The sequence below is a fragment of the Gymnogyps californianus genome, chromosome 5 (genome assembly GCF_018139145.2).
Source record: "Gymnogyps californianus isolate 813 chromosome 5, ASM1813914v2, whole genome shotgun sequence".
Classification (NCBI taxonomy): Eukaryota; Metazoa; Chordata; class Aves; order Accipitriformes; family Cathartidae; genus Gymnogyps; species Gymnogyps californianus.
The window spans coordinates 44,938,144-44,950,369 of record NC_059475.1 but is presented as its reverse complement, the minus strand read 5'-3'; the positions used below and the strand labels follow the sequence as shown (position 1 = coordinate 44,950,369).

At 44.3% G+C, this 12,226-nt stretch overlaps 1 protein-coding gene across 1 annotated transcript; it reads left to right on the top strand.

The window, feature by feature from the left end:
- Positions 1–38: 38 nt before the first annotated feature.
- ALDH6A1 (aldehyde dehydrogenase 6 family member A1) lies at positions 39–12,186 on the top strand. The gene is made up of 12 exons (XM_050897300.1): positions 39–89; positions 344–409; positions 2,926–3,000; positions 4,385–4,546; positions 5,141–5,219; positions 5,785–6,087; positions 6,801–6,922; positions 7,172–7,361; positions 8,069–8,250; positions 9,728–9,907; positions 10,107–10,205; positions 10,646–12,186. Exons 4-12 carry the CDS (start codon positions 4,433–4,435, stop codon positions 10,748–10,750), a joined length of 1,374 nt encoding a protein of 457 aa, XP_050753257.1. The 5' UTR covers positions 39–89; positions 344–409; positions 2,926–3,000; positions 4,385–4,432; the 3' UTR covers positions 10,751–12,186.
- Positions 12,187–12,226: the final 40 nt, after the last annotated feature.

Genomic DNA, 12,226 nt, shown 5'->3' with positions numbered 1-12,226 from the left:
CGGTGCAGCGACCCTCGGCCGGGATGGCGGCGGCGGCGGCAGCGGCGGCGCGCGGCGCCTGGGGCGGGCGGCGGCGCGTGGCGCTGAGGGTGAGGCGGCGGCCCCCGGCCCCACAGCGGCTCCCGCGGCTCGGGGGGGGCCGCGGCGCGGGCGGCGGAGGGGGGGGTCGAAGCCCACCTGGCCCCGGGGCCCCGTGGGTGGGGCGGTCCCGAGCGGGGAGTAGCCGATGGCGCCGCGGCGGGGGGTGGGTGGGTGCTAGCCGGACCCGCGGGCGAACCTGGGGGCCGGGGGCGGTCGGGAGCCCTGAGGAACCGGGCTGGTCTGTGCTTCCCCTCCCGTCCAGCTGTCGCGGAGAGCCGGTGCCCCCTGGATCGCCTCAGCCGCCGCCTCCTTCTCCTCTTCCTCGGTGGTGAGTGTCCGTCCCGCGGAGCGGAGCCGGCGGGCGGGGAGGGCCGCGGGGCCTGGGAGGCGGCCCCGCCCGGGCTGAGGAGAGGCCACGGGCGGCGTGAGGGCGCGGGAAAGCCCGGGGCGCCGCCGCTCCCTCTGCAGCCAGCCGAAGACTTCCCTCGGGTCTTCTCTTGTAAGGTCGTTTCTGCCAGCTCAGCTCAGCTCAGCTCAGCTCCCCTCCCCTCCCCGTGGCTCCGGGTTGGTATTTCTGGAACAAACATTTGGGTCTGCCCGTGCACGGGGCACGGAGTGCTCCCGTGCCCCGCAGGAAGGAAGGAAAAAAAGTTCCATGTCGGATTTGTTTGACTCCGGCGCCACGAAGTGCCCGCTTGGGCAGCTGCCTCCGCCGGGCGCGGTGTAGCCGCTCAAGGAATCGCCTCACGTTACTTCTTGTAGCGAGCCCTGCCTGGCTCAGCAGGTACAGCTAAGGGTGATATGTTAGTTCACTTAATCGCGTCCTGATTTGTTTTTTCCCGTGTTCCTTAACTAGAGTGCATTTGCTACGTGTATACCAGCCAATTTTTTTTCCGATTTTTAGATTTCTTTTACCATGTGTAGTATTTCCTCAATAAGATCAGCAAAAATGAATATGGAATATATGACTAATGATAATGTGTGAAAAAAAGATTTTTTCAAGCTGCGTGGACTGGCCTCGTATCATCTGTTCATGGCAGAGAGAGGATCTTTGCGCAGTATCGAACAACTTTAACTGTTATAGTGCCTTTTTTTCTTCCGGTATCCATTGGCTGTACATTCTGCAAGTTCTAAACAGCTAAATCGTGATTCTCCAAATAGTCTGCTTTATTGCAGTCCTTGTTCCCACAGCAGGCTCATTCTCTACAGAAAAAAGGTGGTGATCTTATGGAAAAAGTGTGATCAATCTTAATTCAGCATTTCCTGGCTTGCTTAAAATATTTTTTCTTTGTGCAATTTTCTAGATCTCCCTTTTAAGCAATTTGAAAAAACATAAATTCCATTGCACTGAAGTCCATATGGGTCATAAAGCACTGGAGCTTGTAGGTCCGCTGCAGATACGTGGCACTTGGGCTAATGGAGTGACTGATAGCAGTAGGAGTTCATTCTTTAGACCAGCACTAGAAGACCTTTTCTGACAGTCAGGAAACTCAGTCAAGGGACTCAGATTTCCTGCGCTTCCTTCCAAGTTCTAGAGGGGATTGTGTTTTTGCAGGCACAGACTTCTGCCTCTCTTTCCCAAGTGTAATTCCAGCTACTTAATCATCTGCAAGTTTTCATTTTTGATTCACTCCTGGTATCACCTCCCAAATCACTAGGTCTTGCTTATCCATGAAACAGCCTTACTTTACACTTCTCATCCTAGCTTTCTTGTCTCCAAGCTTTCTCAGCTTGTTGCAACTGTCATTGCTGTTCACTTTTTTCACTCTCATCCACTTTTCACTGTCATTACTTGTCCAGCCAACACCATTTATATTCCTGATTCTTCCTCTGATCTCTTTCCCTTCATTACACCTTGGATAGCATCCCAATCCTCATCTCCCTGTCCTAATTCCCCATCCTAGTTTCTTCACAGAGTTTCCTGATATATTTGGGTTTATATCCCAGTTCTGTTGATCTGTCCCATTTCTGTTCTTCACACAGCAGATCCGTTTTCCCTTCCTCTTATCTGTTCTCCCCAAGCCACTGTTTTGTGGCATGATTAACTGGTTCTTGCTTTCTCCTAGTTCTCTCCTTACCTCCCAATATCAACTCCTAGTTTCTAGTTTCTTAATTTATATAGTCCCAATGAGTTTTCTTGCGTGATACAGTTTTGTTGCCTATCCAGTGCTAGTTACAGCTTCTACCTCTGCTTTTCCTTCTGCCTTACGTTTACCTGAACTCCTTATTCCAAACTTTCCTTTTCTGTCCTCTGCATCTGAGTTGGAAAGTTCTGTTTTCAGTGCTGCCTGCCAGGACACTCAGTGTGAACTCAGCAGACACAGGTTTCTTGCTCTTAGTTGCAGGACCAAGTGGGGAGTAGGGAAAGTCCAATTTTATGCCTGCAGCTATGAGCTGGAGAGATGAACCTACTTAGTGGCTTGATGGGAAGGAAACACATAGCACAGTGTGCACTGGGTACATGGAATTCTCACAAGGTGAATTGTTAACTGTTTCTTCTGAACGTTTATGAATTGAGGTTTTTCAGTTTTCTAACTTAGGAAACATTGGGTGATTAAGTAGATTGAAATAGTTCTGAACATAAGCATAGCAATGTAGTTTTTCTGTAACTGCTTTTAGAAAGAATTTTGGCCAGTTTGGTGCAAAGTGAGAGAAAAATGGGGCAGAGAGCATGCAAAATTTCAGCCTAAGCAGTTAGCTGGGTCTTGCTGTACATACTGGATCTAGACTCTCTAGTGGGCAGCATAGCACTAAATGACGAAGGCTTGCATGTAATAAGGCACACTGGTATTTAGGCACCTTGAGACAAAGATCACTCACTGTCCAGTGTTTTGTCCTCCACAGCCAACAACCAAACTCTTCATTGATGGGAAGTTTGTTGAGTCCAAAACTACTGAATGGATTGATATCCACAACCCGGTACGTGAAACGGTCTCAGCTTATATATTAGCAATCACTGTGCAACAAGGGTCTGTGCCTCTGTTCAAGCATTTGGCAAAAGGGGAAAGTACATACATTTCTTGAGAAAGGTTTAGACTTGAAGCTTAAGATGGATTTAGCACTGTGTAATTGCTTCTCAATTTCCTTTTCACATGAAATGTCAGTCTTAGGAAAGTGATGACCTCCTTTATCTCCCCTGTGTAGTAAAACCCTGATCTCCAGAAAGGAAGCTTAAACTCCACTTACATTTTTTTTGCTCATAGAAAGGCTCTGTGATCAGTATGTCACATTTCTGAAGGGTTTCTTTTACCCTGTATGTGAAATCAACCGGGTGAGATTTGATGCCAGCTGAATGTAAAGTCCTGATAGAGACTGATTTCACACTCAGACCAAGGTAAAAAATCCTGACAGCTGAAGCTCCTCTCCTTTCAGAGAGCATCTGTCTGTGAGCCACAATATTCACAGTGAATTTAGAGGTTGGATGCTATGCAGTGCAAAATAATCTTTCATTAACAGCACTTCTACTTGTCTGAGTCCTCCACTAAAGACAAATGGAACTCAGGTTGCACTCAGAATTCTGACCCCCCTAGCAAGAATTTGGACAGCAGTTTCTAAAACTTTTCTCTGTAAAGCCCTATTTTGATTTGCTTTGTGGAAGTGATCAAAGCAGCGAGCCATGTTCATGAAGCTCATTTGGTCTCTATGTGGCGACCAATGTTCCTGTTTAATTTTTTTTCTCTTGTTTTGAGTAGTTTCTCTCTTAGTGATGTACCTGATGTTTTCGTCATATCAAAACAGACTTAATTTTTCAGAGCGCATTAGAAGGAGGTTAAACTGGCAAAGACAAGTTTTTAAAGTTAAAATACTGTATAACTAAGGTTGCTTGTAAAAATCTTACTTTGGCCTAGTGGTCTAGGTAAACTAACGTCAGTGCCAGTTGCACAGTCATGTACTGCTTTTTCCAAAGGAACCTTGCCTCATTGAATGCGCAAGAGGGACAGCAGATGAGCCAAGATGTTGCAGAGGGAAAAGACCACAGTCCACAGAAACCTTTGCCTTATACTCTCTAGAAGCTTCAAGATAGACAAGTCACTTCAACTCCAACTTGAAAATCAGCACTGCGTTTGCAGCTTTCTGGGTGCCTAATTTGAGATGTGTGGAGTGCAGGTTTTCAGAACTATTCCAGTTGTAGCCCAGGCCTTTTGTGTGCATCAAGGAAGGAGTCTCTTTTGTGCTCTCCCCTCAGAAGTACAGCTCCTTGTAGAACAAGGATATTGGGTGTGTGGTGTGAAAGGACAGTTGAATGGTTGGCAGGGACAGATGGAAGAAGTTGAGTTTTGATGCAGTTTGTTTTTTCTTTCAGGCCACAAATGAAGTGGTTGGCCGTGTACCAAAAGCCACAGCCAGTGAGATGGAGGCAGCTGTGGCTTCTTGCAAAAAGGCTTTTTGGAACTGGTCAGAAACATCTGTTTTGAGTCGCCAGCAAATCTTGCTGCGTTATCAACAACTCATCAAAGACAATCTGGTGAGACACCGTGGCTGTGTGTGATGGCTGTTGCTGAATGCGTTGCAGTTGACTTCAGGAATTAGATTGAGAGACTCAGGGTTTACAGAGTTCCTGATGAGGCGTTGTTGCCATGATTGAGAAGCCAACTGAGACACTGTCATTGAGAGGTGTAGCAAAGCACTCTCAATCAATTGGGGACAGAGGGGCAGTGCTTCTTAGGGAATATTATTCTGCATTTGTCCCTTTACCAAAAGACCACAAGAGGAACTTTCAGCCTAGATGGAGAATGTGCCAGTTGATAAAGACAAGTGGGAGAAGCATGTTACTATGTCTTTGGATTTCCCTCATTGCTTTTTCGGTGTGTCTGTAGTATGACACCTGAAAGCTGTAGAGCAGAAGCCAACTGACAGTTGTTTTTTCTAAAATGTCACCTGTGTGGCTTATTGGCTTCTTTTCTACAAGAAGCAAATCAATCAGTGTAGGCTTTTCCAGGTTCTGCTCAATCTGTTCATTGTGATGTTCAGCTCTCTGTTAAACTGTCTTATCCCTGCACCCTATTTCATGGGCAGGCACTTTTCTAACGTTCATAAACTTCATGTTTTCCATTTTCAGAAAGAAATTTCAAAACTCATCACCTTTGAGCAAGGGAAGACCCTGGCTGATGCTGAGGGAGATGTGTTCCGAGGCCTCCGTAAGCTGCTGGCTCCTCCTGTTAAAAAAGGGGCTTTGAGAACCCATAGGAAGGGAGGACGTCTCCTGAGCAACTGATTGCTCTGGGAGTCTGTACATGTAGCTCCCTTCATAGCCTCCTACTGAAAGAAAAGAGGCAATTGTAACTCTAACCTGAAAAGTTCCCTTAGATAGAGTTTCCTTAAATCACTTCCAAGTTGTTAGATCCTTCCTTTTCCTAGGAGTGACTACAAATTGCTGTAAAGGGATAAGAACTTCTTGCTTGTGTTCAGATGTCTAAGGTTGAGTCCCAGGTGGTACAATAATACTATACCTGTGCTTCTTTTAGTGGGGCTGTTGTGCCTGTGCTTCTATCACAATGACATATAATGCACTCAAGAGAGAATCCATTCACAATGAGCTCACGGTGCTTGGCAGAGCAAAGGGATTTTCTAGAGCACAATGAGTTTTAAGTTGTGGGAAAAAGAGGCTGGAAGAAAGACTTGGGTCAAGGCAGTGGTCAGAAGGGAGTTTGGGGACTAATTGTTAACAGATCATCCAGTGGCGTATTGCCCTTTCTGCTGCAGAGGTGGTTGAACATGCTTGCAGTGTGACATCCCTCATACTGGGAGAGACCATGCCCTCCATCACTAAAGACATGGACACTTACACCTACCGTCTGCCTCTGGGCGTGTGTGCTGGAATCGCACCGTTCAATTTCCCAGCCATGATTCCTCTTTGGATGTTCCCCGTGGCTATGGTTTGTGGAAACACCTTCTTGATGAAACCATCTGAGCGTGTACCAGGAGCACTCATGTTCCTTGCCAAGCTGTTTCAGGATGCTGGTGCCCCCGATGGGACCCTGAATATCATCCATGGACAACATGAAGGTAATAATAGCCCTTCTTGGGAGATGGCTGGAGTGTGTAATTGTTGTGGTGTATGTTCGGTGGAGGTACCATTTGGAGAGTCTGATACTGCTGCTGTTAGATAGGTTTGGACAGATGCTTCAGCCCTCTTGATAGAGGTGAAGGGAGGTCACTGGGAGATTCTCTGCCATCGTGCACCAAATCTTTCAGGAGATATGGTGGACAAAATTCTGGGGGCTGGGGTCAGGGTTCCCGAGGCATGTAAGTGCTCAAATTCTATTTAGCAACCTAAGCTCCAACTGAAATAAGTAGATAAATCATCTTGGTTTCCCAAGGAAGCCTAAACAAGAATTAAATGCTTCACTGAATACGCAGTGGATGCCAGTATTCTAGCTCCTAACATGATATTTTTTACAGCACACAAGTAGCTTCAGAACTTGAGGATATGAATTGACAACAGCAGCTTCGCTTCGGTATCGCTCAGGCACCTTGGGAAATGCCCAAAGCATGAAGACATGGCAGAGAGCCAGGTGTATGAGGACAGGGGCAGGAGTACACGTGCTGAGAAATTAGTGGAGAGATGCATAGACAGGCAGTGGGCGAACTCAGATGTAGCAAACACAGAGGCAAGAATTTCAATAAGAGGAAAGATACATAGATTTAGCACTGTGGGGATGGGAACAGGGGGAAGCATTTGTGCACCACAGTTATAATGTATTATTTCCTATTTGAAGCTGTGAATTTCATTTGTGACCATCCGGATATCAGAGCAATCAGCTTTGTGGGATCTAATCAGGCTGGCGAGTACATCTATGAGAGAGGATCCCGGAATGGCAAGAGAGTCCAGGCCAACATGGTAATGCCTCTGAATGGAGCACACTTCAGCTCATAGACTGCCTCTGTCTCCTGTGAATGTTAAGAGAGACCGCACCACTCAGCAGCAGAAGCTGACTTTGCTACTGATAGTTAAGTGATGAGGCTGCCCTTCTTGCCAGCCTGTTGGTAGCAGAGTCATAGCTACTATACGAAGATTCTGCCAGAGAGCTAGAGAAGAAGTGCGCTGGGGTGGTTAATAATGGGAGACTGTGTATGTGCTATATTTCAGGGAGCCAAGAACCATGGTGTGGTGATGCCTGATGCCAATAAAGAGAACACCTTGAACCAGCTGGTTGGAGCTGCTTTTGGAGCAGCTGGCCAACGCTGCATGGCCCTGTCTACAGCAATTCTAGTGGGAGAAGCTCAGAAATGGCTGCCAGAGCTTGTGGACAGAGCCAAAAATCTACGTGTAAATGCAGGTACAGACTGTGATAATTTCTTACGAGGTACTTCACCTCTGTATAACTGTAGCTTTTTAGGTCGGTGTATCTGCCATACTACGGTGTGTCCCTTGGAGCTATTGGCACCATAGGTTTGATGTATAGGGGTCAGAGCTAGCAGATTGTCTGGATTGGGAAACACAGCCCTAGACTTGGAGTTAGGAGTATGTAGGAAGGCTTGGCAGTATGACTGTGATGCATGGTTTACAGGATCGGTCTTGTTTTAACTGGAGCTTTGAGGTTATGTCCTATGTTTAACTCAAACCTACCATTTATATAGCAACCTCACTTAGAGATGCTTCCAATTTGTAGTAAGCATGCAATAAAAAGGAAAAATGGAAACAAGTACTTTGGAAAAACTAGACTTACTAATTCTAGGAGAATTATCTTTTGTTTATGTTCAATAAAGTCCTGCAAAGGGGAAAAGTTTCCTTTCTGAGAAGAATCTGTTGTTGAATTTTGGCTTCCCGGTGATCTAAAATTATGCTTATGCTTACAACTTCTCTTATTTGTTGATTATGAGAGTTGCAGGCTATTACTCCTCTTCATTAATGTCTCAAATCTCTATTCTGTGTCTCAGAAACATCAGGATTTTCAGATTTTTCCTGCCAGTTTAGTTATCTCCATGATGCCTGTGAAGAGGAAGCTGTCAGGGTTAAAAACTTGGCGTCTCTGCCTCTTCACAGGAGACCAGCCTGGAGCAGATCTAGGGCCTCTAATCAGTCCCCAAGCTAAGGAACGAGTTTGCCATCTGATTGAGAAGGGAGTAAAAGAAGGTGCCAGCCTTCTTCTGGATGGACGTAATATCAAAGTGAAGGGCTATGAAAATGGCAATTTTGTTGGGCCAACGATCCTTGCCAATGTCAAGGTAAGATGACCAAAACTAGTGCTTGATGGTGTATATTGCAGGGTCAGTTGAAAAATGGGTTACCCAAATCAGTCAGTAATCAATAATCACCAGGTAGAAAGCCCATAAATGGCTCAGCCTTCCCTTGCACAGTTCTAGTGAAGTGCTCGTTGTAATGCTGTTGTGGAGGTGATAAAAGAATTTGCAGTAGTGCAACATACTCTGAATGAGGTTAATGATTTTAACTTGAATGGATTGCAGCCAATTAAAAGAAGATATGGGCAGTTTGTACTGTGTTAAACTACATGGCCATTGAGCATAGTGTACTATCTGTAGTAATGGCCAGCAGCAGATGCCTAAGGAAGAGTATGATGAACAGCCAAACTTGCAATTTTCCTTCGTCCGTTATACGTTCCTGCAGTTTGCAATTTAAGGACTTGCAGAAACAAAAGTTAAATATTTGTGGAAATCTTCACGAGAATAATATAGGATAAGGTGCAAAATTTCTTTGTTGTTGAATATATTCACAACTTCGTTGAGTCAGGCTCTCAATATAATGCATGGTGTGCAACAGATGGACACTACTATGGGGGAATATTCTTTACCAGGTACACATCCATGTGAGTTTTCATACCTAAATTCATTCTTTCATGTTTATGCAATCAGCTGGTATGATTTCCTTAATATTTAAGTATTCAGTTCCTCATGGGCCTTTTGGTGAGTGATTCCATGATAGCAAACCAATCTTGGTAATTCTGCTATTGTACTTTGTATTCTTAGGATTTTATTGATTTTATGCTATTATATAATTCAGGCTTTTAATCTGTCTCAGAATTTTCTTGTTTTATTTTCATTAAACATCTTAAAATAATTCACTTTCCTGTGATGTGTTATAAATATTGTTAGGTATTCAAAAGTAAAAGTTTTGCTGAGATTTTGTGATTCTTAGTTTTCTTATACAGTGGTTAATAATATGGTAAGCCATGTAAAACTTACAACTTGTCAAATGAATGTTTTGTGGTTTGCTGTATTAGCTATGAGTGATAAGTACTCTCCAACTGGTGTTTTTGTATTTGTCAGATGTTGCTAACTACCAGACATAAATCCCGGACACTGAGTTGGAAAGGATAGCAGGTTCTAGGCACTGTGTCAACAAGAACTGAAGTAAATTATCCTGAATTGATCCCGGTCTTAATCAGCCTTGGTCAGAGTAGACCTGTAAGTGAGGTTAGGCAGGCAGTAACAGCAGAAAGCGCTCTGGAGATGAAAAGTGGTACCTTCTTTAGTGGACTAGATAGATGGCAGGGCATGGGAAACGGTGAAAAGGCAAGGAGGACTGAAGGATGGCCTGTGGCAATGCAGTATGATGGGTGATCCTAGGAATATCCTGAGCATTTGCAGCATGCAGCATTATATCCGATTTACTAGGATATTTTTATTATATCCTGTTTATTATATCCTTTATACAAGCTGCTTTTTCTGCCGTTTGTCCTGGCAGCCAGACATGACTTGCTACAAGGAGGAAATCTTTGGACCCGTCTTAGTGGTTCTGGAAGCAGACACTTTGGATGATGCCATTAAGATGGTGAACAATAACCCCTATGGAAATGGAACTGCAATCTTCACCACCAACGGAGCCACAGCTCGGAAATATTCTCACTTAGTAGATGTGGGGCAGGTATGTTCAAGCTGGAATTGTTGCTGTTAGTACTCACCATTTACAGTTGGTGGCCATCCAGCTGTAGTGACTAATCAGTGACTACTCAGCCAACAGTATCCAGCCTCAGATTTAAGGAAACAAAATGCGGTAGCTTTTGGAGAGTGCTCTGCAATCTGCTACTTCTTGTGATTAATATGGCAGCTTTCCTTTGGTTTAGGTGGGTGTCAACGTTCCAATCCCAGTACCTCTGCCCATGTTCTCTTTCACCGGCTCTCGTGCTTCTTTCAGAGGGGACACCAATTTCTATGGCAAGCAGGTAACTTACTGATTCAGAGCACTCTATTGGGTTGAATTGTGATAAATCACATTATAAATGGCAATGGGGAGGTGGTCATCAGACCTCATTAATAAGGAGGCTTTGAAGCCATCTCAACAAGGAAACTGAACATCAGCCAGTGATCACAGCCACCATAATGCATGTTACAATAGCCAATTCCTTTTTTTTTTTTCTTAAATATAAAAACCAAACCTTTTTTAGGAGATTTGAGAAGGGAGCAAGAATTAAGTAGCAAGCTTTCTCACAGAACCAGAATCTTTGGGGGACTGGTAAAAGGAACAGGCTGACAGGAAGGGTTCCCACAGAGGAAAACTCAACCCTGTGTAGATAAAGCAAAAAGTGTTTGATACACCACTAGTACAGACCTGAAGAATTCATAAGGCCAAACATCTGATCCGTGTGTGTCTCCTTTCCTCCAGGGAGTGCAATTCTACACACAGCTGAAAACTATCATTTCTCAATGGAAAGAGGAAGATGCCACTGTCACCAAGCCTGCTGTGGTTATGCCAACTATGGGAAACTAAATCAGCCTTTGCAGATGCTGTTCCTGGTGCCCTTCTCCTTCTATGCTGCACTTTCCAGCTTTGTCCTGACTATCATCATTTCTTTGGGAATGAATAGAAAGCTCCATTTTCTCAAGGACCTCTGTTTCTGTGCAGATCAGGCAGGCTCATGTAACGCACAGTCTGGGTTTTCTGTTGCTGTCAGTGTTTTTTGGCTAGCTGAACTCAATTTTTTTCCTACAACCTCTCACAGATGAAACAACCTTATCTAATTGAAAGGGCAGACAGTGAGATTGGTCTTAATTTGCGTTTCTTTCCAGATCCTCTGAATCTGAACATTACTCTGGTTTCCACATCAATATCTTTGGCCTTAGTGACTCACTCCTGGCTACATCTTGTAGCAGTTTTCTTTACCTCTTTATCTTACATGTTAAGATTTTGAGTTCACCTTACTCAAAGATGAGTACTCATTTTGAGTGACAAAACTGGGACACCTTGGGTGTCTCATAGAAGTGACTTTACATACAATGAAGACAGCAAGTTTGGGAGTTGAAAATGTCAGTCTTTCATCTGTTGAGCAGTTTCCAAAACAGTTGGGAAATAGCTTTCTAAGGATTTCTCAGGAAAGTATATGTGATTGCTTGTCTGAGGATGAAAGAAATTCCTGCATGGTACAGTGACCTTCACCGTGCCTCTGACAGCTTGAAAACTTCTTCTCCTGTTGTGCATATGGCTTGTATTCTCCAGCTTGCCGTCAATTCCGTTATACCTGAAAGTTGGTTGGTGCCTTTTTACTGTGCTGACAGATACGTGCCTACAGGTCCTGTAACATAATGAAACTGTGGAAGCAGAAACATAAGCATGTAGATGTATCTTCATGTCACAGCATCATGTGGGTCTGGGTGGAAGGGAGAGTAAGTAGACAGGTCAGTAGGAAGAAAGAACACGTTTTTTAATCACAAAGCAGCTAGACCTGTTCTTTTGGTTTCTTTTCCTGACTATAGCTGTGTTTCTTGCGTTGATTGATTGACTCCTTGTCACATTTGCTCACACAGAGTCATGTTCTCTAGGGACTGCAGGTCCCACTAGAGAAGGATAAGACTTGGTATACCCTGTTTTTAAGAATCTGTGCATTTGGAGTTGGAGAGCCTATATTTTTATTCCTGGTTCCTGGAAGATGATGCAGCCATGAGGGATCTGCAGGGAACTCATTCAAGCACCCATGGAAAATAATGTTATTCTAATGATTGTAACCATTACTTGTTCTAATTAAACAACCTGAATGTGAACACTTTGTATCCTGCCTTCTGGTAAAGATGCCTTGTAACTGACAGTTATGTATTAGTGCAATTGCTGTGCATTCACTAATGTTTGTATCTTGTTTTTTTCCTCTGCTATACCCTAGAGGGAAAGTCTCACCTTGCAATTTGATTACGAATTAAAAACATGCTAATACATTTCTGCAGAATATGACTGTTCCTTGGTAAGACATTATAT